This window comes from Manis javanica, chromosome 4, assembly GCF_040802235.1.
Source record: "Manis javanica isolate MJ-LG chromosome 4, MJ_LKY, whole genome shotgun sequence".
Classification (NCBI taxonomy): Eukaryota; Metazoa; Chordata; class Mammalia; order Pholidota; family Manidae; genus Manis; species Manis javanica.
Window position 1 is genome coordinate 39,160,288 of NC_133159.1, and position 27,766 is coordinate 39,188,053.

At 36.3% G+C, this 27,766-nt stretch overlaps 1 protein-coding gene across 3 annotated transcripts in view; it reads right to left on the bottom strand.

Moving 5' to 3' along the window:
- Positions 1–27,766, bottom strand: part of AGBL4 (AGBL carboxypeptidase 4) — a 1,242,012-nt gene that overhangs the window by 953,690 nt on the left and 260,556 nt on the right. For all 3 annotated transcript variants that reach the window (XM_037021907.2, XM_073233900.1, XM_037021908.2), the window contains one exon: positions 4,997–5,121. In XM_037021907.2, the coding sequence (XP_036877802.2) occupies positions 4,997–5,121 (125 nt within the window). The remainder of the gene's footprint in view (positions 1–4,996; positions 5,122–27,766) is intronic.

Below are 27,766 nucleotides of genomic sequence, written 5' to 3' on the forward strand. Positions count from 1 at the left end.
TCACCAAACTAAATTAATATTTTTTACCTTTATTTGCTTATCAATTTATATTTTGTTTCACAAAAATATAATTTCTATTAAACATAGGAACAATATATTTTTGCCATTATATGTTCAGAGCCTACCATTGTGTCTGGCATAAAAAAAGGGTCTTAATAAATACTTCTAGAATAAATTTAACAAATATTTTCTAAAAGTAAACCATATGTCAGGTACTTTACTACATGTTCATCATTTAACTTCAAATGTACTTCATAAATGTAACTATTTCATTTACTGTAAAAAAATGCTTTGAAGTAATATTACTTGGTGTATATAACAACACTCAGAGGTTAAGTAACTAGCTGAGAACCAACAATTTACTATGTACTTATTAACCTTGAATTTAAATTCAGGGGCTGCTTAATTCCACTGTCCTTTTCATGTTTCAGCCTCCAAATCTAAGAACTCATTACTTGGTACTGAGGTACCAAGAAATTAATTTAACTGATCAAGAGTAAAACACCTCATATTTATCAGTGTCATTGTATAAAACCAAATCTGTTTGAATCCATTGTTTGTGTTCTTTGTACTGTGATACGCTTCTTCTGTGAACTGTTGATTTTGGCCATGGCCAGGATGAAGTTTCATTGAGCCTGAAATCTTCAGGATGGAGACTAAAGAAGTAGCAAACTCTTGGAATTTTAAAGTCCAATTCAGATGTGTCATATATAAAAATGTGTGTGTGTGTGTGTGTGTGTGTAAAAATGTGTGTGTGTGTGTGTGTGTGTGTGTGTGTGTGTGGTGTGTGTATTTAAGCTATGTCACTGCTTACGGGAATGTAAGAAACACTGCACTGTTAAAAAAAATTTTTTTTTTACATCTCCCATTTCATACCTCAAAGGACAAACTTTTGGTACACTCAGACAAAACAGGATTGATGAATTGAGAAAAACATTCAAACTAATAAATGGGCCTGTTTTGTTGTCTCACTTTATTGCTGGAATGCAATTAATTCCTTAATGACTAGAGGTCTGAAACATTGCATTATATCCCATTTATTTGTGTGAAGTTTCAAAGTGGGGAAAAAGAAACAATTTATTTTAAAGTATGAACTTCTGAGTTATAAAACACTTCAAAGCAAGAAATTCAAGGAAAAGCATCTCATCCACTGCTGACAAAACTGTAAATTGCATGAGTCATCTGGCAGCAATTTAGAAATACATATCAAGAGTTTGTAAAATATTCATATAATTTGTGTATCAATTACCCTCATGGGAATTTGTCCTAAGGAAGCAAAATGAAATGTGGGTAACATTTCATACATAAAGATGTTCACTACAGTGTTATTTGTAACAACTAACAATGGAAAATAATCTTTATGACCAAGAGTGAGGAAATGATCCAAAAGTAAACAATTATTGTACAGCCTTGTTCATGAAGTTTTTAATGATAGAAAAGTGCTTATGATACTGTTAGGTTTATTTAAAAGCAAAATATATATGAGTAACGGATTTAATTAAGCTCCAATGAATAAAATAGAAAATAAATAAGCCTAGAAGTAAATATGCCAAAAAGTTAATGGAATTTGTTTCTAGATAGTAAGATGATGTGTTCATGTGCATATGTATGTGCGCTTTTTCTCTGCTTCTAATACTTACCTATATTTTCAAAATTTACTGCATTAAGCATTGACTACTTTTAAAATCAGAAAGAGGGTAAAATAAATGCAAAGAGACGAAAAGAATATAAAGGAAAGAAAACAGTTTAAATAGCCTAAGCATGCCATTTTATTTCCTCTTACTGGCTGAAGTTTTATCATGAGCATTTAAACAGGAAGATTTGCTTTCACATCACACAAGTGTTCTGCTGCCTCAATAATAAATTTCCACATAAGAACATTTAATACAGGTTTTCCAGTGAGAAAATTACTTTTCAATAAAGGTACCAGGATGTTTAGTTTTCATAGACTCTTGTAAATGTACTATGTAACATCTACTTTTGGGGGTTAATATATCAGTCCCGGAAAATAGCACCATATGTTCCAAGCTTTCATCAGATCCTAAAAACATCAAGGAAAATAACCCCAAAGCTAGACCTGTTTATACAGTATATTTGATGCTGTGATTTTTAATATTCATTTAATGGAGTCAGCCTTTCATCACTAATATTTCTTTTGCCTGCTAGTACCAACTCCTGCTAAATAAGGTTCCTGACTAGATTACATTCATGCAGGTCTCATTTTAACGGAAATTGGAGAGATGAAAAAGATTATAGGAAGAAACATTATAAAGACAGACCTCACAAGTCAAACTTAATAGTAAAACTATTCTTTTTCATGTAGATATCCATGAAAACAAATATCCTGTGAGCTAGAGATATACATTTTATCTTCCCAGAAAATCTTTATGCCTTCTTGAGACAGATTTCTATAACTATATAATGTGATTACAGTTGGTGGAGCAATGGCCCATAGAAAGAGACTGATAAAGCATCAGGCTCCAGGAAGCCAGATAAACACGTTCATTTTTTCTAACTGTAACAAGGGTAGGATAGCACTGGATATGAAGATAGAACCCAGAGAGACAGAGCAAATATTGGTTCCTCCAACTTAAAAATGGCATCCATAAAACAGCACCAACTCTTAAGAGAATAATCCCTTGGAACACATCCATGTTACTTGTTTAATTGATATACATGACTGCAAAAGAGTCTCTATGACTTTAACATGTAATCTAAAAATTATAACACTCTGGAAGAGACATTTGAAACAACAAAAATAATGTATCTATAAGCAAACTAGAAGAGAAAAGAACAAGAACTTCGAAATATGTGAACAATTTGTCCAAAAACTATCCCAGGTAGCATACTCAAGAAACACTTTTCCTAACTCTCTAGTCATCCTACCCCAAACCCCTCCTCCTGAGCATAGGAGCATAGGAGTTATATGAGAGACAGAATATTAAAATGAAAGAAATCCTGGGCTAGGCATTTATTGTGGCCCAATGTTAAAAAATACTATAATTTCAGAGCTTTCCTTAAGTCTCTATTTAGCAAAGGATATAATGCAGATAGATGATTTTGTTGTTTGAAAAGTAACAGGTCCCATTTCTTAGAAGTTAATGGATTCCTGCATGCAGTAGGCAAGCTAAGGATGTACATATGCTGTGCATAAAGAGGAAAAGAGTAATCCCCTTTGTGAGTTTAGAAAGCCTGGCAAATTATACTGCTTGTAAGGAAATGTCTCCCTTTCTTCATATGAATTGACTATACTGCCCCAGAATTAATGCCTGTTTTTCAGTGGTATGTTTATGTGACAGCTGTAAAATATTGATACAAGACAGGAACACTAACAGAAGAATGAGAGTTTATATGTTTACCTCATGATAGCACAGAGATCTTCATAAGTGATGACCCAAACTTGTAGTGCCAAGACTCAGTCTTGTACATGTGGCTAAAGCCTTCTGTTCTGAGTTAGAGTCTCAAGACACAGAAACATAGACTCTGGAAAATACACTTTGAGGATATTGATTGTCTTGGTGGAACAAGAGGGACAATCTTAGGGTCAGGTGAAATACTGTAGGTAAAATGTAGATTTTCCTAAGGTGGATAGAGGACAGGAATATTGTTATTCTTAGTATGAAAAGCTGAAAAAGGAATTTTCTCATGGGACAATAAGTAAAACCAAGAAACAAAACTAGGAACTGAAGTTTGTCCTTGAGCAGCTCTCTACATGAGGTTTAACTTTTTCCCACTTGTCCTAAAAGCTGAGCTAAGTCAGAGTTATCTAACAATGCTCTCCCATATATTTAATTCTTTCCAGTTAGCCCCTAAACTTCAGTAGATATATATACACCCACTCATATGTCAGTGTTATTAAAGAGAATTAAGAGAATCAGTACGAAAAAGTTAAGAGGCTGTTCCTGCACCATTCTTCTGCTGAAGCCAGTGTGCCAGAGGCAGCACTGTGTCAAGGAAAACCCAGTGTTCCTAACTCCAGACACTGATCACTGCCTGACATGTGACTCACGTTGAAGTTAAGAGAAATGGAGAGAAGCAGCCAAGTGAAACAGCAAACAAGATGGACTGAAGAGAAAATTAAACAAACTCCTCACTTTTCTCCCAAATATATTACAACAAGATGATCCCGAAAGAAGAAAGTGGATGTTATGTTATAGGGTTATGCTTTCATCTAGTTAAAAGAAACATATCTGTTTATGTACAAAATGTGTGCAGACTCCTCCATGATCAGCTATCTTAACATAACAGAATGAATGCTGATTTATTAAGATTTGCTTTTCATTAAAGTTTGTTTGAAGAATATTTATTTAGATCTCTGTTTTTATCAATACTCTCAAGACATATTTGAGCAGGATTTTAAAAATATACACTGTTGGAAAATGTAGAAGAAAAAACTGTAGTTAAAGGCAAATTAATACAACTAGAATAAAAGAAAAGTTACTACACAGAAAAACAAGCAAAAAAGTTTTCCAGAATAATTAGAGAGGGCTATAAAATTGGCTGAGTATTCCAGAAGCCAAAGCAAAGAGAAAATAGGATGAGTTACAAGAATTCTATTGTTTTTAAGATAAATATCTGGGTATATAGGACAAGAAAAGCTTTTTCTGAAATTGAGCCCTGTAACAAATGTCTTTCTGAGGTCTTTATGAAGAAATAACATAGAGACCAGAGCTCTATAATAAACATAATAGCAAATCACTTCCAGTGGTTCTTTATAGTGTCCCTCAAGGAAGCCCAGCACACCATGCTAATGCTTCAATCAGTAAAAAACACTCTCTGTTCTCAGACAGTCCATTTGTATTATTACATAACCATCAGATTAAAAATTAGTGTATTTTACCTATTTCTCTATATCTCTTAAAACAAAACTATATCATTGTTATAGGTACATAAGAATACATGCCTAATATGGCCATTATTTTGACTTTCCTGAAATAAAACAAAAGCATAATCTTCTTAAGGAAACCACAATGAAGGTATTCATTATTTCCCTCACCTGTGATTCTTTCACGTTTTCAACAGTAAAGTTGAACCAGACTCGGAAGCGTGGATTACAGGTATCCGGCCTAACGAACAAATCATACTCAAACTCAGAGACCTGGGCCACTCGTCCAAGGTTACCTGGTAATAAAGATCAAGAGAACTGGGTTTTAATAGTAGTTCATGCAGCTCAATGACACATACATTAGTATATGAATGAGCTCCGAGAGCAACATTTGTCATCATTCAGTACTTGTTCAGCATTCACAGTCTGTAAGGCTGCCAGCTTAGTGCAGCCCAGGGTAAGAGGAGGCGTTCAGCTAGCCCGGGCTGTGGTCCAAGCAGCTCTTCTATCTTAGTGACCCAGCAGATCCATTTGTACTACAAGTGCCTTTAACACATTGGGATGTTCTACACAGCATGTAGCAAACCCCAATAAATCAAGTAAGAATCACAAACAAATTTCAGTTTCATAGTTAAAAAAGCAAAAATGATACCTTATGTATTTTACATTAAGCTTATAGTACACAAACTACCTCTAATACATTTGATTTTATTCAATTCTCACAACAGAGCTATGCAGTTTTCACTGTTTCTGGAATATTTCCGAACTTCTATCAGAACATGTTAAAGAATATGTAAAATAGAATAAGATTTTTAAACAAAAATTAGGAGTAGATGCTATATAAAAAATAATAATAGTAAGTTCACAAACAACTATGAAATTAATTTTCTCTACCAACAGAAGTAAAAGTTACATCAAAAATATATAAACTTAAGTGACTTCCACTCTTTGTCTCTCCTCTCTCTGCTATTCTATTGAACAAGAAAATGCCCAAAATCTTAATAGTGGGATGGATAATAAATAAATTTATAAAAGCAAAAGGTTGGGTGAATTCTCAAACCAGACAATCAACAGTGTATTAAGAGTAAAGATGACCATGGACTATAGAGGAAAATAAAAAACTGAATGACAAGTCAGTATCACATTGCACCAGAACACAGCAATATCCTGCTTTAAAGTGAATTCTAGTGTGTCTTTCTCTACTTTCTCAGTACTACTTAATACTCAGAATTAAACTTTAATTTTTAAATTATTTCTTTTTTAAGTTCTAGTGGCACTTCACTTGTTTTACTGAAGCAACAATCATGTTGTCGATGGAGTATTAATCTGGGAAGCAACAGACCTGAATTCTAGCTCAGTTGACACATTGTGCAACAATGTGTAAATGACTTACCCTCTTCTGCAAAATGAGAATATTGATTTATTTAACCTCTAAAGGTTTCTCTCAGCTGTAACATTCTTTGACTGCCTGATTCTAGGCTTAATCAAGTAGTGATCCAAAGTAATAAAGAACTTTTCCTCCAAAACTGTATCAATTAACCTTATTTATTGATCAATTTTATCTGCTCTCATTAAAATTTGACCAGGAAAGCCAGACTTATTCCTACTTCCAGAGCAGAAAAATCAGTTACCTCCACTTAAGTATACACATATTGACAAATAATGCATTGATAAGAAAGCATAAACATGAACTGATTAGGACCAAAAACTTCTATCTTAATTTTTATAGTTCCAACTATCTTCAGAATTCCTAAGGATACTCCTCACTTAAATTGGTCTTTTCAACTACTATAATCTGAAAATATTAGACAGAATACTTATTACACGATGGCACTGAGCTTGGAATCAGAAGATCTAGGCTTAAGATTTAGCTATCACTTACTGAGTGACCTTGGAAAATTCACTTCTTACAATATCTGTTCTCTCAATTATAAAGTAAGGATCATATTAATAGAAATATAAATATTTATCTCTATTAAATTACTATGAACATTAATTTTAATCAGTATATAATTAACATGAACATTAATTTTTCAAAAGAAATTAACATTTTCTGAGAATTGATACATGCCAAATACTGTCCTACATGCTAGGTGTACTAACCTATTTAATTCTCAAAATTCATACACCTCAATGCAGAAAAAATAAATAACTCAATAAAAAAATGGGCAGAGGACCTGAAGAGACATTTTTCCAAAGAAGATATACAGATAGCCAACAAATACATTATATGTGGAACCTAAAAACCAAAACAAACAAAATTAAACAGAAACAGACTCATGAATACAGAGAAATGGTGGTTGCCAGAGGAGACAGGGGTGGGTAGGTAGGTGAAATTGGTGAAGAGAATTAGGAGGTACAAAATTCCAGTTGTAAAAGAAGTAAGTCATGGAGATTTAAATTACAACACAAGTAATATAGTCAATAACATTGTGATAATTTTGTATGGTGAAAATGATAGCTAGATTTATCCTTGTTACCACTTTATAATGTATATAAATGTTCAATTATTATGTTGTACACCTGAAATTAATATATTATATATCAACTATACTTCAATAGAAAAATGATACCTCATTTTAATTATGGAACACTTGACATTTACAGAATTCACAATATGCATATTCTTTTCAAATGTACATGGTACATTTACCATAATTGATCATATGCTGGTCCATAAAACAAGTCTAAACAAAGTTCAAAGGAATTTATATTACACTACATTTATTCTTTTTCACAGTGATATTATTTTAAACTAAATTGCAATTAACATATGACAATAAAAATTTATGGGATATAGCTAAACTTATTCTAAGATGGAAATTCATAAATATGTATATATATATATATATAAATACATACACAGAAATGTAGGTGATTGGTTTTTCACTGATATACACATATGGTGGAAAATAAATGATCTAAGCTTTTATCATAAGTTAAAAAAGAGCAATACTTTCAAACAAAAAAGATGGAAGAAAGAAATGATAAAGCATGAGAAATAATAAACATTTTTAAATGTACTCTATGGAAAATGTTAAATGTTTAAATCAGAGCAGAGGATATAACCAATAATATTGTAATATATTAGTATGGTAGTGGGGGTAACTACACTTACCATGGTGAGCATTTAAAGATGTATATAACTATTGAATCACTATGTTGCACATCTGAAATCAATATAATATTTTATATCAACAATATTCCAAAAGCCTTTTTAATTAAAAATAAATAAATAAAATGTGCAAACTTGGTTCTTTGAAAAAGACTGTTAGTACTAAGACACTCCAGCAAAGCTCATCCAAGACAAAGAGAAAGAAAACATATACTGTTAGTATGAATAATCAAAATAGTACTATAGATCCTTTATAGATCAAAGGAAAAAATACACAATGAACATATAGTGAACTATTTATCCTAAAATGTTTGAAATATAATTGAAATGTACAATTTCTTATAAAAATAATTTACTTAAACTGATACAGGAAGCAATGTAAAAGGTGAATTTATCAATAACTGTTAAGTGGACCATATCCTTAACTTAAAGTGTTCCTGCAAAGAAATTCCAGTCCCAGATGGTTTCACTTCTGAACACTTAAGAACTTAACAAGAAAGAGTCAATTTCAAACAAACTCTGCCATAGGAAAAAAAGGAAGCATTGCTCATTTATGAAACAAGGATAAAATTGATAAATAAAAAAAAAGACAAGAATATTACAAAAAAGGAAACATAGAGGTGAATTTCTTTTATAAGTCTAGATGTAAAATACTAAACGGAATACTAGCTAATGGTTTCTAAGCATGTATACAAGATATAACAGATCATGATTACTTGGGATTAATACAAAAATGCAAGGTTGGCTTAACATTTAAAAATCATCAATCCAAATAACTGCACTAGTGGGATGAGGATTTAATAATGGGTGTAAGTGATGAATCACTGGGCTGTATACTTGAAACCAATTTAATATTGTATAGCAACTACACTTCAACTTAAAAAATCACATTAACAAATTAAAGAATAAATATGTGATCACCTCAATAAAAGTAAAAATATTTGATTAAAACAACATCTCTACTTTTGGCTCAGCTATGTTGGAGTAATTGTTAAGAGACTAGGCCCAATGTAAAGAATTACAAAGCTGGTAAAATAAATGAAACAGCTGTTTTCAAATAGAAAATAAACAACATGATACAGTAAACTCTGAGGAAAGACACTAAAATGATGAGCTCCCAAAACAGCACTAACTATTGACCATGGGAAGAATTCCCAACTATGGAAGGAAACCAGTGCCTAATCAGACTTAATAGATTCCATGGGTTGATTACACAGAAATCAAATTTGAGGCTATGGAAGCAGCTGAAATCTGTGCATTAGGACATCAGAAAAGAGGAAATTATAATGGTGGTGGTGATAGTGAGGGATAACCCAGAAAACTCTAGGATCATTTCCTGTAAGTCTGCACCTGAAGGCTATGCAGAACATTCATAGAGTAAAACTACATTAGGTTAATCAAAGAGAACTTACTAGTGTTGAAAGAAAAACAGATATAGTAGACACAAAGCAATGCTGGATGGATGGGTGTTGGGTGCCCAGTATAGCCAGAGTAGAAATTTTAACATCTCAGGCATAACACCCAGTTGAGATACCAAAGGGACATACTTAAGCAAAATACTATCTTTTATCTTCCCTAATTAGGCTGAAGCCAAACCCTGATGAAATATCCATGAGAAACAAGTTTGGACCCAAGTTGGAGTAGTTTGGAAATATCTAGAGATGCTGACAGATCTATCTCAAAATATAAAAGCATGCCTACATAAGTTTAAGATGATACACCTTAAAGTGTTAAGTATTGAACTGCCTTCTACAATATACTTCAGAATCCATTCTAAAATAAAGGTATCATCCATTCTGTTGATTGTACAATCAATAGTAGACATTCAAAGAAAATATAAATATATATAACCCATAATCAGAAGGGTAGAGGTAAATAATTTATGTAAATCCATTCTAAGCACTGAGATCAGATGAACCATTTAGAAGACAAAAATCTTTAAATTGGCTATTATAAATACAGTGAAAAAAACGAAAGGAAAACATATTAAAAGAATTAAAGAAAAATGTAATTTTCATGTGTGGACAAGGAAATTCATCAGAGAAATGGAAACTTTTTTTAAAGGACCAAATAAAAATTCTATAACCAAAATGCACAATAACTAAAGTGAAAAGGTTACTTGAATGGGCTTAACACCAGATTACAGAGGGTAGAGAAAGAGTCAGTGAATGTGAAGATGGATCAATAAAATGGAAACAAAATTATCAGAGCCTGTAAACCTTATGGAATAATAACAAAGGGTATAATACATATGAAAAAAGGAGTCTTAGAAGGAGAAAATAAAATGAACAGATGAAAGAAAAAAATTAATACTGCAAATATTTCCCAAATATAATTAAAAACAATGACTTAGATACCTTAGAATCTCAGAAAACATTATGTAGGGTGAACTGAAAGAAAATTCAACCTAGGCACATAATAATCAAACAGATAAAACCAAACATAAAAGGAAAGTCTTGAAAGACACCATCAGAAAAAAATAATACATACAGAACAACAATACAAATGACCACTGACTGGTCAAAAATAATGAAGGGCAGCAATGGCGTCTCTACAATGATGAAAGAACAAAACTCTGAACCCAGAATTTAAAATCCGGTGAAAATATCCTTTAAAAAGAGGGTAAAATAAAACATTCTCAGGTTAATTGACAGAACTCATTTCAAGTCCTATATTATATGAAAAGCAAAAGATGGGAAATTAAAATAGATTGAACTCATACCCATTAGAATAAATGAACATCAGAAAAAATAATGGATAAGGGTGTAAAAGTTCATTTTTGCTTGTCTCAATATTTATTAAAGGCAATTGTTCACAGTAAAAATAATGACATTTTAAGGGACATTTATGAAGTCCCTTATTATGTACAAGCAAAATAATATAGGACAAAAGTAGCAACAAGAACTGAGATTACCAAATAAAGTTAAACTTTTGTGAGGTTACTACATTTGAGAAGTAAGAACTAGGAAATAGTAATAAGCTTTGAATTAAATAAAAAAGGAAGTAATAATGAAATTTTTCGAAGTACCAAGTATAAATTATTAAATGTGAAATGGCAAAACCCTGACTCTACAAAGGGTTTTATAAGTTATAAAGTCATGAAAAAACATGGAAGAAAATTAAATGTATATGATAAGTGAACAAAACCAATCTGAAAAGGCTACATACTGTATGAGTCCAACAATATGACATTCTAGAAAAGGCAAAACTGTGCAGACAGTAAAAAGATCAGGGATTAGGAGAAGGCAGAGCACAGAGGACTTTTAGCAAGTGCAAATACTCTGTATGACTATAATAATGGATACTTATAATTATACATTTATCCAAATCAATAGCATGTGCAATACCAAGAGTGAACTCTAATGTAAACTATGGACTTTGAGTGATTATGATGTGTCAATGTAAGCTCCTCAATTGTAGCAAATATACCATTCTGATGGGGGATATTGATTGTGGAGGACTCTATAGATAACTAGGGGCATGAGATATATGGGAAATCTCTACCTCCCTCTCAGTTTTGCTGTGAATAAAGTGTACTCCAAAAATATAAAACTTTAAACAAAAATTTTATAAAGAATGTCATATATTAAGAATGCATATTGTTAGTTGTAGAGCAACCATTAGAAGTATATGAATATTACTAAGAATGCAATACAGAAAATATAGAATACTGAAAAAAATTTTAATTAAGCCAAACAAAAGCAGTGAAAGAGCCACATATTAACATGAAGCAGAAGGAGCAATAAGAAAATAATAAGAAAATAGTTCATTTAAGCCCAATATAATAATTACATTAAAACAGAAAAGAAAGGTAATGAGAGTAGACATTCCAATAAAAAATAGACATTGCTAGATGGGAATAAGAAACCAAACACAACAAGACACAATATGAAATTAAAAGAATTTTTAAAGCATTTATCACATCCTTTTTCCACCTCTGAAAAAGGAGTGACCCAAACTTAGAGATATCATAATCAAACTATCAAAAGCCAAAGACAAAAAGAGTCTCTGAATGTTGCAACACAGAAGCAACTCATCATGTACAAAGAATCACCAACAATATTAACAAGTGATTTATAATCAGAAATCATGGAGGCAAGAAGGCAGTGGGATAACAAATTTAAAGTACTGAAAGAAAATACTGATTTCTCAAGATGGCAGCATGAGTAGGGTGGCAGAAATATCCTCCAAAAACCATACATATTTTGAAAATACAGCAAATACAACTATTCCTAAAAGAGTGACCAGAAGATATGGTACACAAGCCAGGCTACATCTTCAAGAGCCCAACATCTCATAAAAAAGGGTAGGATACAAAGCCATGACCCGGCGGGACCCAAGCACTCCCCCCAATACAGCTCACTGGCAGGAGGAAGGGATTCAGAGTGGGGAGGGAGTGGAAGCACAGGACTACTAAATAACAAGCCCTGGTGGTCTGCCCCAGGAGCACAGATAGACACTGCATGGTGCACTGGATATTGGACGAGAAGAAAAGCAAGGTCTGAGATTGAGACTGCACACAGGTTCCCACAGCCAGCTGCCCTGGGACAAAAGAAATGTGGGAGCTTTAAAAGTCTTAAAGTGGCAAGAGTTTAACAGGTAGACAAAATCATCCTGGCACACTCAACCCAACCAGGTGGGAACTTTAAAGAACTTCAGGTGCCCTAACCCTCAGTGGCAACACAGCTCTGAACTCCCTCACAGCAATGAGCAGCCTGCTGTTCTTTCCCACCTGCCAACATTGCAAGCAAACCAGCTGATCCACCATTTCTGAAAAACAGTCGGGGAGCAGCCCCACCTACAGCTACCACACAGCTTAGCACAGAGGCTTCTTCTTGGGCACGGTGAACCGGCCCAGACTCCGAGGCTGCTCCCTGCACACACTTGACTGGCACAGGCAGCAGAGACTGACAAAGAGTCCAGGAAGCACAAAGGGTCTTTGTTATCATGGCAGAACAAGCTCCGCTCACCTGAAAACCCCGCCAGTGCCCTAGGCCATTACAAGGGCCACCCCACTCACGGCAGATCAGCGGATCAACCTAGAAGCTGCTCCCTATGCGTAGTTGACCGGAGATGAACACACACTGCTGGCCTGTGACCCCCGCGAGTACCCTAGATCATCCTGAGGGCCACCCTGCCCATGACAGCTTACAGCATTAACCTGAGGGTGCTCCCTGCACACAGTCAACTGGCACAGACAATGAGATGGGCGCAGAGTCTGGGAAGCATGAAGGGGATCTGTTGTCCTGGAAGAACACATGTCACTCGCCTGCAAACCCCACCAGGGCCCTAGGCCATCCCAAGGAAAGCCCTGCCCATGGCAGCTCAGGGGATTAACCCAGAGGCTACTCCATGCATGCAGTTGACTGGCACAGACACTGGAGATGGATGCAGAGTCTGGGAAGCACAAAGGAGTTCTGTTCTCATGGAACAACATGCGCCGCTGACCTGCAACACCAACCAGTGCCCTAGGCCATCTTGATAGCTGCCTCACCCACAGCAGCTAAGGGGATTAACCCAGAGGTGCTCTCTGTGCATGGTTTAGTGGAACAGACATCAGAGACAGGCGCAGAATATGGGAAGCACAAAGGAGCTCTATTCTCATGGCAGAACACACGCCACTCGCCTGCGACACCCTCCAGTGCCCTAGGCCATCCCGAGGGCCTCCCCACCCACAGAGCTCAGGGGATTAACTCAGAGGCTGCTCTCTCCATGCAGTTGACTGGCACAGACATTGGAGATGGGCACAGAGTCTGAGAAACAAGAAGGGGCTCTATTCTCGTGGTGGAACATGCACTGCTGGCCTGCGACTGCCACCAGTGTGCCAGGCCATCCCGAGGGCCACATCACCAATGGCAGCTCAGGGGATTAACCCAGAGGCTGCTTCCTGCACACAGTTAACTGACACAGACAGCAGAGAAGAGGACAGAGACTAGAAGACACAAAGTGGGTTTGCTCTTGCAGGACAACAAGTGCTATAGACCTGTGACACCCAGCATTGACCAGCCCATCTTGAGGGTGGCCCCACCCATGGAACCATATGGGATTAACCCAAAGACTGCTCTCTGTGTGTGGTAAACTGACACAAACAGCAGAAGGAGGCAAGGCGACTGGCAAGCAGAAAGGGACTTTGTTCTCACAGGTCACACAGGTGCCACTTGCCAGCAACCACTCCCATCGCTACAAAAAGGCAGAAGAATCTTGTTCGGTCCAAAATCCCTCAAACACCAGAGAGAGAGAGCATGGTGAGACTGAAATCACCAATCTTCCTGAAAAAGAATTCAAAATGAAAGTCATAAGCATGCTCATGGAGCTACAGAGAAATATTCAAGAACAAACAGATTAATTCAGGATGGAAATAACAGAAATGAAAAAAAAATTGGAAGGATGTAAGAGCAGACTGGATGAGGTGGGAGAGAATGTTAATGGAATAGAAATCAGAGAACAGAAATACAGAGAAGCTGAGGCAGAGAGAGATAAAAGGATCTCTAGGAATGAAGGAATATTTATAGAACTGTGTGACCAATCCAAACGGAACAATATTCACATTATAGGGGTACCAGAAAAAGAAGAGAGAGAAAATGTGGTAGAAAGTGCCATTGAAGAAATAATTGCTTAAAACTTCCCCCAACTGGGGGAGGAAAGAGTCTCTCAGACCATGGAGGCCCACAGACCTCCCAACACAAGGAAACCAAGGAGAACAACAACAAGCTGTATAATAATTAAAATGGCAAAAATCAAAGACAAGGACAGAGTATTAAAAGCAGCCAGAGAGAGAAAAAAGATCACTTACAAAGGAAAACCCAACAGGCTATGATCAGAATTCTCAGAAGAAAGCTTACAGGCCAGAAGGGAATGGCATGATATATTCAATGCAATGAAACAGAAGGGCCTCAAACTAAGAATACAGTATCAAACAAAGCTATGATTTAAATTTGAAGAAGGGATTAAGCAATTTCCAGATAAGCAAAAGTTGAAGGAATTTACCTCCCACAAACAATCTCTACAAATGTATTTTAAAGGGAATGTTTTAGAACGAAATATGCCTCAGGCTAAATAACTCTCACCAGAGAAAATAAAACCATAGCAAAGAAAGTAGACCAACAAATACTAACTAAAGGCAAAATATAGTCAGCTATCCATCAAATCAGTCAAGGGAAACACACAAAGAGTACAAAATAAAACACATAAAGTATAAAGAGTGGAGGAGGAAGAAAAGAAGGGAGAAAAAAAGAACCATCAGTGTTTATAATACCATAATAGTGAGTTAAGTGAGATGGTTAGATAGTAAAGAAGCTGCCCTTGAAATTTGGTAAACACGAATCCAAAGCCTGCAATGGCAGTAAGTACATATCTATTGATAATCACCAAAATGTAAATGGATGTAATACACCAATCAAAAGACACAGAGTAATAGAATAGATAAAAAAGCAAGACCCATCAATATTCTGCCTACAAGAGACAGACTTCAAACCCAAAGACATACACAGACTAAAAATGAATGGATGGAAAGAGATATTTCATGCAAACAATAGGGAGAAAAAAGCAGAAGTTGCAGTACTTGTATCAGACAAAATAGACTAAAAAACAAAGTCACAAGAGACAAAGAAGGACATTACATAACGATAAAGGGGTCAGTACAAACAGAGGATATAACCACTATAAATATTTATGCACCAAGCACAGGAGCACCTGCATATGTGAAACAAACACTAACAGAATTAAAGGAGGAAATAGACTGCAATGCATTCATTTTAGGAGACTTCAACACACCACTCACTCCAAAGGACAGATCAACCAGACAGAAAATAAGTAAGAACACAGAGGCACTGAGCAACACATTAGAACACATAGACCAAACAAACAATTACAGAACTCTATACCCAAAAGCAGCAGGATACACATTATTCTCAAGTGCACACAGAACATTTTCCAGAATAGATCACATACTAGGCCACAAAAAGAGCCTCAGTAAATTAAAAAATATTGAAATTGTACCAACCAACTTCTCATATCACAAAGTTATAAAACTAGAAATAAATTGTACAAAGAAAACAGAAAGCCTCACAAACACATAGAGACTTAACAACACACTCCTAAACAATCAATGGATCAATGACCAAAATAAAACAGAGATCAAGCACTTTATGGAGACAAATGATAACATATATAAGCACAATGCCTCAACTTCTGTGGGATACAGTAAAGGCAGTTCTCAGAGGAAAGTATATAGCAACCCAGACCTATTTAAGAAGAAAGAACAATCCCAAATGAAAAAACTAAAGGTACAATTATTGAACCTGGAAAAGGAAGAACAAATAAGGCCCAAAGTCAGAAGGAGGGACATAATAAACATCAGAAAATAAATAAATAAAATTGAGAAGAATAAAACAATAGAAAAAATTAATTAAACCAATAGCTAGGGGGGATCACAGGAAGATGGTGGCATGAGTAGTTCAGAGGAAATCTCCTCCCCAAAACATATATACTTATGAAAATACAATAAATAAAACTATGCCTAAAAGAGACACTAGTGATGCAGTACAACAGCCAAGATACATCTACATCTGTGAGATCTCAACATCACATGAAGGGTGTAAGATACAAGCCACAGCCAGGTGGGACCCAAACGCTCCCCCACCCCAGAACCTGGCAGGAAGAAAGGAGTCAGAACGGGGAGGGAGTGAAAGCCCAGGACTGCTACACAACCAGCTCTAGAAACCACACCTGGAGCGCAGACACAAGGTGCACGGGGTGGTGGATATTAGAGAAATGCAAAAGCAAAACCTGTGGGTAGGTCCCCACAAATGGTGCCCTTGAGACAAAAGAAAACCGAGTGCCTTCTGCAAGTTTTAAAGAGACAGGGACCCCATAGCTGGATGAAGTTGTCCCGGCACACTTAGCCAGCAGCTGGGAATCCCGGGGAACCTTAGGCGCCCTAAATCCCTGGGAGGCAGCGCAGCTCTGAAGCCCCTCACAGCACTAAGAAGCCTGCCAGTCGTTCCTCCAACTGGCACGGACCCTGACACACCAGCCCAGTAGCAGGAGAGTGGCAGCGTGTGCCAGGGGCGGAGGCACCAGAAGGGACTGGGAGCAGATCGCGTGCGCCAACAGCACCACAGGGGACCAGGAGAGGCTTGTGTAGGCCTGCAGCAGTGGCGACAGAACAGCCCCGGTGCAGCTCATGCACAACAGCAGCAGTGTAGCTAGAGGAGCCAGGTAGAGGCCCACGCAGGAGAGCCCCGCGTGCACCTGCAGCAGAGCCAGAGGGAGCAGGTGCACTCCCAGCAGCTGACCAGAAACCCAGCCCAATGCACAGCCACCAGAGCCAGACCCAAAGGCCGCTGCTGGCACACAGCTGCCCGGCAGAGGAGCCGCTATCACGGAGGCATGCCTGCCACTTCCTGTAGGACTCTGCACTGTTCTGACAGAGACCCGGCCCACAGAAGCTTAGGGGACTAACCCGGTGGCTGCTCCAGGAGTGTGGGTAACCAACACAGGCAGCAGAGAAGAGCAATGCATCCATCAAGCAGGAAAGGACCTTCTTCTCCCAGCTGACACACCCGCAACCTGCCTACAACCACCGCTATCACCATGAAAAGGCAAAAAACTTTAGTCCAGTCAAAGATAGTTCAGACAACACCTGAGAGAGGATCTGCAGAGACAGACCTAATCAGTCTCCCTGAAAAATAATTCAAAATAAAAATCATAAACATGCTGACAGAGCTGCAGAGAAATATGCAAGAGCTAAGGGATGAAGTCTGCAGGGAGATTACAGACGTCCAGAGGGAGATTACAGAAGTTAAACAAACTCTGGAAGGATTTATAAGCAGAATGGATAAGATGCAAGAGGCCATTGATGGAATAGAAACCAGAGAAAAGGAATGCACAAAAGCTGATGCAGACAGAGATAAAAGGATCTCCAGGAGTGCAAAAATATTAAGAGAATAGTGTGACCAATCCAAAAGGAACAATATCCCCATTATAGGGGTCCCAGAAGGAGAAGAGAGAGGAAAAGGAATAGAAAGTGTCTTTGAAGAAATAATTGCTGAGAACTTCCCCAAACTGGAGGAGGAAATAGTTAAATAGTTGCTCACATTACAGAGGCACACAGAACTCCCGAGAGACAAGACCCAAAGAGGACAACACCAAGACACACAATAATTAAAATGGCAAAGATCAAGGACAAGGACAGAGTATTAAAGGCAGCCAGAGATAGAAAAAAGGTCACCTACAAAGGAAAACCCATCAGACTATCATCAAACTTTTCAACAGAAACCTTACAGGCCAGAAGAGAATGGCATGATATATTTAATGCAATGAAACAGAAGGGCCTTGAACCAAGGATACTGTATCCAGCAAGATTATCATTCAGATATGAAGGAGGGATTAAACAATTCCCAGAACAGCAAAATTTGAGGGACTTTGTCTCCCACAAACCCCCTCTACAGGGTATCTTAGAGGGACTGCTCTTAATGGAAGCAATCCTTAAAAGAGCACAGAACAATACATGCAATATATGAAGAATGGAGGAAGAGGAATAAGAAGGGAGAGAAATAATCATCAGACTGTGTTTATAATAGCTCAATAAGTGATTTAACTCAGACAGTAAGGTAGTAAAGAAGCTAACCTTGAACCTTTGGTAACCACGAGTCTAAAGCCTGCAATGGCAATAAGTACATATATATTGATAACCACCCTAATTGTAAATGGACTGAATGCACCAATCAAAAGACACAGAGTAATAGAATGGATAAAAAAGCAAGACCCATCTATATGCTGCTTACAAGAGACTCACCTCAAACCCAAAGACATTCACAGACTAAAAAGTCAAGGGATGGAAAAAGATATTTCATACAAACAACAGAGAGAAGAAAGCAGGTGTTGCAATACTAGTATCAGACAAAATAGACTTCAGAATAAAGAAAGTAACAAGAGATAAAGAAGGACATTACATAATGATAAAGGGTTCAGTCCAACAAGAGGATATAACCATCATAAACATATATGCACCCAATACAGGAGCAGCAATATATGTGAAACAAATGCTAACAGAATTAAAGGAGGAAATAGAATGCAATGCATTCATTTTGGGAGACTTTAGCACACCACTCACTCCAAAGGACAGATCCACAAGACAGAAAATAAGTAAGGACACAGAGGAACTGAACAACACACTAGAACAGATGGACCTAATAGACATCTATACAAGTCTGCATGCAACAGCAACAGGATACACATTCTTCTCAAGTGCACATGGAACATTCTCCAGAATAGACCACATACTAGGCCACAAAAAGAGCCTCAGTAAATTCAAAAAGATTGAAATCCTACCGACCAACTTTTCAGACCACAAAGGTATAAAACTAGATATAAATTGTACAAAGAAAGCAAAAAGGCTCACAAACACATGGAGTCTTAACAACATGCTCCTAAATAATCAATGGATCAATGAACAAATTTAAATGGAGATCCAGCAATATATGGAAACAAATGACAACAACACGAAGACCCAACTTCTGTGGGACGCAGCAAAAGCAGTCTTAAGAAGAAAGTATATAGCAATCCAGGCACACTTGAAGAAGGAAGAACAATCCCAAATGAATAGTCTAATGTCACAATTATTGAAATTAGAAAAAGAAGAACAAATGAGGGCTAAGGTCAGGAGATAGAGGCACATAATAAAGATCAGAGAAGAAATAAACAAAATTGAGAAGAATAAAACAATAGAAAAAAATTAATGAACCCAAGAGCTGGTTATTTGAGAAAATAAACAAAATAGATAAGCCTCTAGCCAGACTGATTAAGAGAAAAAGAGAATCAATGCATATCAACAGAATCAGAAATGAGAAAGGAAACATCACAATGGACCCAACAGAAATATGAAGAATTATTAGAGACTACTATGAAAACCTATATGCTAAGAAGCTGGAACACCTAGAAGAAATGGACAACTTCCTAGAAAAATACAACCTTCCAAAACTGACCCAAAAACAAACAGAAAATCTAAACAGACCAATTACCAGCAACAAAATTGAATCAGTATTCAAAAATCTACCCAAGAACAAAATCTCTGGGCCAGATAAATTTACCTCGGAATTTTATCAGACATACAGAGAAGACATAATACCCATTCTCCTTAAAGTTTTCCAAAAAAATAGAAGAGGAGGGAATACTCCCAAACTCATTCTATCAAGCCAACATCAGCCTAATACTAAAACCAGGCAAAGACCCCACCAAAAAAGAAAACTACAGACCAATATCCCTGATGAACGTAGATGCAAAAATACTCAACAAAATATTAGCAAACCAAATTCAAAAATACTTCAAGAGGACCAAACACCATGACCAAGTCGGTTTCATCCCAGGGATGCAAGGATGGTACAACATTCGAAAATCCCTCAACATCATCCACCACATCAACAAAAAGAAGGACAAAAACCACATGATCATCTCCATAGATGCTGAAAAAGCATTTGACAAAATTCAACATCCATTCATGATAAAAACTCTCAACAAAATGGGCATAGAGGGCAAGTACCTCAACATAATATGATAAACCCACAGCTAACATCATAGTAAACAGCGAGAGGCTGAAAGCTTTTCGTCTGAGATTGGAAACAAGACAGGGATACCCACTCTCCCCACTGTTATTCAACATAGTACTGGAGTTGCTAGCCACGGCAATCAGACAAAACAAAGAAATACAAGGAATCCAGATTGGTAAAGCAGAAGTCATACTGTCACTATTTGCAGATGACATAATATTGTATATAAAAAAACCCTAAAGACTCCACTCCAAAACTACTAGAACTGATATCGGAATACTGCAAAGTTGCAGGATACAAAATTAACACACAGAAATCTGTGGCTTTCCTATACACTAAGAATGAGCCAATAGAAAGAGAAATCAGTAAAACAATTCCATTCACAATAGCATCACAAAGAATAAAATACCTAGGAATAAACCTATCAAAGGAAGTGAAAGACCTATACCCTGAAAGACCTATACAAGACACTCTTAAGAGAAATTAAAGAGGTCACTAACAATTGGAAACTCATCCAATGCTCCTGGCTAGGAAGAATTAATATTGTCAAAATGCCATCCTGCCCAAAGCAATATACGATGTCACACAATCCCTATCAATTTATCAACAGCTTTCTTCAATGAACTGGAACAAATAGTTAAAAAATTCATATGGAACCACCAAACAGCCCAAATAGCCAAAGCAATTCTGAGAAGGAAGAATAAAGTGGGGATGGGATCTTGCTCCCCAACTTCAACCTCTACTACAAAGCTACAGTAATTAAGAAAATTTGGTACTGGTACAAGAACAGAGCCACAGACCAGTGGAACAGAATAGAGACTCCAGACATTAACCCAAACATATATGGCCAATTAATATATGATAAAGGAGCCATGGACATACAATGGGGAAATGACAGTCTCTTCAACAGATGGTGCTGGCAAAACTGGACAGCTACATGTAAGAGAATGAAACTGGATCACTGTCTAACCCCATACAGAAAAGTAAACTCCAAATGGATCAAAGACCTGAATGTAAGTCATGAAACCATAAAACTCTTAGAAATAAACATAGGCAATAATCTCATGGTCATAAACATGAGTGACTTCTTCATGAACATATCCCCCTGGGCAAGGGAAACAAAGGCAAAAATGAACAAGTGGGACTATATCAAGCTGAAAAGCTTCTGTGCAGCATAGGACACCATCAATAGAACAAAAAGGTACCCTACAGTATGGGAGAGTATATTCATAAATGACAGATCTGATAAACGGTTGACATCCAAAATATATAAAGAGCTCACGCACCTCAACAAACAAAAAACAAATAACCCAATTAAAAAATGGGCAGAGGAACTGAACAGACAGTTCTCCAAAGAAGAAATTCAGATGGCCAATAGGCACGTGAAAAGGTGCTCCACATCGTTAGTCAGCAGAGAAATGCAAATTAAAACACAATGAGATATCACCTCACACCAGTAAGGACGGCCACCATCCAAAAGACAAACAACAACAAATGTTGGTGAGGATGTGGAGAAAGGGGAACCCTCCTACACTGCTGGTGGGATTGTAAATTTGTTCAACCATTGTGGAAAGCAGTATGGAGGTTCCTCAGAATCCTCAAAATAGAAATACCATTTGACCCAGGAATTCCACTCCTAGGAATTTACCCTAAGTATGCAGCACTCCAGTTTGAAAAAGTCACATGCACCCCTATGTTTATAGCTGCACTATTTACATTAGCCAAGATATGGAAGGAACCTAAATGTCCATCAGTAGATGAATGGATAAGAAGATGTGGTACATATACACAATGGAATATTACTCAGCCATAAGAAAAAAACAGATCCTACCCTTCGCAACAACATGGATGGAGCTCGAAGGTATTATGCTCAGTGAAATAAGCCAAGCAAAGAAAGACAAATACCATATGATTTCACTCATCTGTGAAGTATAAGAACAAAGGAAAATCTGAAGGAACAAAACAGCAGCAGAATCACAGAACCCAAGAATGGACTAACAGTTACCAAAGGGAAAGGGACTGGGGAGGATGGGTGGGAAGGGAGGGATAAGGGCGGGGAGAAAGAAAGAGTGCATTATCATTAGCATGTATAGTGTGTGTGGGGGCACAGGGAGAGCTGTGCAACACAGAGAAGACAAATAGTGATTTTACAGCATCTTAGTACACAGATGGACAGTGACTGTGAAGGGGTATGTGGGAGGGACCTGGTGAAGGGGGGAGCCTACTAAACATAATGTTCTTCATATAACTAGATCAATGATACCAAAATAAAAATAAATAAATAGATAAATAAATAAAACAATAGCTAGTTCTTTGAGAAAACAAACAATATAGATAAACCCCTAGTCAGACTCATCAAGAAAAAAGAAAATCTACACACATACACAGAATCAGATATGAGAAAGGAAAAATCACTACAGATACCACTGAAATACAAAGAATTATTAGAGTATAATATGAAAATCTATACACTAACAAGCTGGATAACATAGAAGAAATGGAAAACATTCTAGAAAGTCTTCTCCAAGATTGATGCAGGAGAAAACAGAAAATCTAAACAGACCAATTACCAGCAATGAAATTGAATCAGTAATCAAAAATCTACCCAAGAAGAAAATCCCCAGACCAGATGGATTCATCACTGAATTTTATCAGACATTTAGTGAAGACATAATACTCATTCTCCTTAAAGTTTTCCAAATAATAGAAGAGGAGGGAATCCTTTCAAACTCATTCTATGAAGCCAGCATCACTCTAGTAACAAAACCTGGCAAAGACAACACAAAAAAAGGAACTACAGACCAATATACCCAATGAGCATATGTGCAAAAACACTCAACAAAATTTTAGCAAACCAAATTCAAAAATACATCAAGAGGATCATATACCATGATCAAGAGGGATTCATCCCATGGATTCCAGCATGGAACAACATTCGAAAAAAATCCATCAACATCATCCACCACATCAACAAAAAGAAGGACAAAAACCACATGATCATCTCCATGGATACTGAAAAAGCATTCGACAAATTTCAATATCCATTCATGATAAAAACTCTCAACAAAATGGGTATAGAGGGTAAATACCTCTACATAATAAACGCCATATATGATAAACCCACAGCCAACTTTATACTTAACAGCAAGAAGCTGAAAGCTTTTCCACGAAGATTGGGATCAAGAAAAGGATACAAATTCTCCCTGCTTTTATTCAACATAGTGCTGGAGGTCCTAGCCACAGCAATCAGATAACACAAAGAAATAAAAGGCATCCAGATTGGTAAGGAAGAAGTCAAACTGTCACTGTTTGCAGATGACATGATATTGTACGTAAATAACCCTAAAGAATCCACCTCAAAACTACCAGAACTAATATATGAATTCAGTAAGGTTGCAGGATATAAATTAAATAAACAGAAATCTGTTGCATTTATATACAATAATAATGAACTAGCAGAAAGAGTAATCAGGAAAACAATTCCACTCACAACTGCATCAAAAAGAATAAAATACCTAGGAGTAAACCTAACCAAGGAAGTGAAAGACCTACACCCTGAAAATCAGAAGACACTCCTAAGAGAAATTATTGAGGACACTAATAAATGGAAATTCATCCCATGCTCTTGGGTAGGAAGAATTAATATTGTCAAAATGGCCATCCATCCTATCTAAAGCTCTCTACATATTCAATTCAATCCCTGTCAAAATAATGACAGCATTCTTCAATGAACTAGAACAAATAGTTCTAAAATTCATAAGGAACCACAATAGCCCTGGAATAGCCAAAGCAATCCTAGGAACAAAGAATAAACCATGGGGGCATCTCACTTCCCAACTTCAAGCTCTACTATAAAGCCACAGTAATCAAAACAATTTGGTACTGGCACAAGAACAGACCCATAGACCAGTGGAACAGAATGGAGAATCCAGATATTAACCCAAGCATATATGGTTAATTAATATACAAAAAAGGAGCCATGGATATACACTGGGGAAATGGCAACCTCTTCAACAGCTGGTGTTGATAAAACTTGACAGCTACATGTAAGAGAATGAAACTGGATTATTGTGTAACCCCATACACAAAAGTAAACTCAAAATGGATGAAAGACCTGAATGTAAGTCCTGATACCATAAAACTCTTAGAAAAAACATTGGCAAAAGTCTCTTGAACATAAACGTGAGCAACTTCTTCATGAACATATCTCCCCAGGCAAGGGAAACAAAATAAAAAATGAACAGGTAGGACTATATTATACTAAAAAGCATCTGTTCAGCAAAGGACACCATCAGTAGAACAAAAAGATATCCTATAGTATGGGAGAATATATTCATAAATGACATATCCCATAAGGGGTTGACATCCAAAATAAACAAAGAACTCATGCACCTCAACAAACAAAAAGCAAATAATCCAGTAAAATATAGCAGAGGATCTGAACAGACACTTCTCAAAAGAAGAAATTCAGATGGCCAACAGGCACATGAAAAGATGCTGCACATCATTAATCATCAGAGAAATACAAATTAAAAACACACTGAGATATCTCCTCACAGCAGTTAGGTTGGCAAACAACAACAAATGTTGGCAAGGATGTGGAGAAAGGGGAACCCTCTTATGCTGTTGGTGGGAATGTAAACAAGTCCAACCATTGTGGAAAGCAGAATGGAGGTTCCTCAAAAAACTAAAAATAGAGATACCATTTGAACCAGGAATTCCACTCCTAGGAATTTACCCTTAGAATGCAACAGCGCATTTTGAAGAAAACATATGCCCACCTACGGTTATCACAGAACTATTTACAATAGCCAAGAAATGGAAGCAACCTAAGTGTCCATCAATGGATGAATGGATAAAGATGTGACACATATACACAATGGAATATTATTCAGCCATAAGAAGAAAACAAATCCTACCATTCACAACAACATGGATGGAGCTGGAGGCTATTATGCTCAGTGAAATAAACCAGGTGGAACAAAACAGCAGCAGACTCACAGAACCCAAGAATGGACTAACAGTTGCCAATAGGAAAGGGACTGGGGTCAGTGGCTGAGAAGGGAGGTATAAGGGGAAAATGGGTCATTACGATTAGCACACATAATGTAGGGGGTAGCATGGGGAAGGCAGTACAGCACAGAGAAGACAAGTAGTGATTCTACAACATCTTACTATGCTGATGGACATTGACTGTAATGGCATATGTGGTGGGGGCTTGATAATGGCGGGGCTCTAGTAACCACAGTGTTGCTCATGTAATTGTATATTAATGATACCAAAAGAAAAAAGAGAAAATATTGTCTAACAGAAATCTGATAGCAAAAATCTTCTTAAAAAATGAAGAAATCAAAACATTATCAGATAAAAAACAACATCTCCTGCAACAAATAGTGAGAGATGTCCTTATGGCTGAAATTAAAGAGCACTAAAACACAGCTGAAGTCTGCATGAAGAAATAAAGAACACCCATAAATATAAGGACATAAGTAAATATTAAAAAAATAACATACTTTATGTTTGTCAATACTTTTTCCTCACACTGATAATGACAACCAGGTAAAACAATAAGTATAAAACTGTATGAAATGTGCATAATGTATCCAAATGTAATTCATAAGAAAATATACATATATGTATACTATTATCATTAATTTGGTATTTAATTCAGACTATACTGATATCAGCTAAATTAAGTTCACTGAAATCCCTAGGATAACCACTAAGAAAAGAAATTTTTAAAAATACTAAAATCAGTAACAATGGAATTAAAATGGTACACCAGATCATATCTCTTTAACACAAAAGAAGGCATTTATGGGGGAAAGACATAAAATATCGAAAGTCAGCAAAATGAGCTTATCAGTGATCATAGTAAATGTAAATGGATTAAAGACTCCAGTTAAAGGCAAAAAGTGTCAGAATGGATTTTTTTATATTGAGGTACATATAATCAAATAAACGTATTTTAGTATACAGCTTGATGTAGACCATATATAAATATGTAGAGCACACCACCTAACAGCAGCAAAATATACATTCTTCATAAGTTCACAAGGAATATCTTCAGGGAAGGTCATAAGACAGAGCAATAAACAAGTCTAAATAAAATTGGCATGAAGAAAATCATGCAAATCCTCTTATCCAAACAAAAGAATTCACACATGTGGAAATGTACACATTCCTAAAAAACTGAGAGGGTCAAAGAAGAAACCACAAGAGAAGTTAGAAAATATCTTGGCATAAATGAAAACAAAATGACAGCCAACCATAAGCTTTGGATGCACAGAAAGCAGTCTTACACAGAAACACAAAGGAAATAATTAAGATGAATGGAAATAAATGAAATAGAGAAAAACAATAAGAAAATCAATAAAACTAAAAAGTGTTCTTCAAAGTGATCAACAGACAAATCTTTACCTGTATTAGCTAAGTAAAAAAGAGAGGACTCAAATTCATAAAATCAGAAATTTAAGAGAAGGCATAATATAACTAATTATATTCCAAAAAATAAGATAATCTAGATAAAATTATCCAAATTCTAAAAAGTCACACATAAAACTGACTAAAGAAGAAATAAGAATATATTAATAGACCTAAAACCCAAATGTAGTACTGATTTAATAATGACTACACTTCTCACCAGGAGAAGTCATTGTGCAGATGTCTTCACTGGTAAATTCTACAAAATTTTTAAAGAAAAATTAATACCAATCTTTGGCAAACTCTCCAAATAAGGAAGAAGAGAGAACACTTACAAACTCATTCTTTGAGCCCAGGATTAACCTGATACTAAAATCAAGGGCATAACAAGAAAACTACAGATAAATTTCCTTTATGAATGTTGGCCAAAAAATCCTCAACAAGATAATAACAAATCAAACAAATACATAAAAGCGATTATACACCACAAGTGAGACTTATCCCAGAAATTCAATATTGGTTCAACATATGAAAATCAATTAATTAATGTCACATTAATAAAAACAAAGGGAAAAACCCACATGATCATATCAATAAATGTCCAAAAAAACCCATTTCACAATATTAACACTTTTTATGATTAAAAACAGTGAAAGACAAATGAGCAGAATGAAACCCAAAAACCAACAGTTACCACTATGCTTAATGGTGAAAGGCTGAAAGCTTTCACCCTAAGATCAGGACGAAGGTATGTTTGCTCTCACCAATTCTATTCAAAAGTTAGCAGCAATTCTAGCCATGACAAAGAGGCTGGGTAAAGAAACAAAAAGCATTCATATTGGAAAAGGAGTAAAA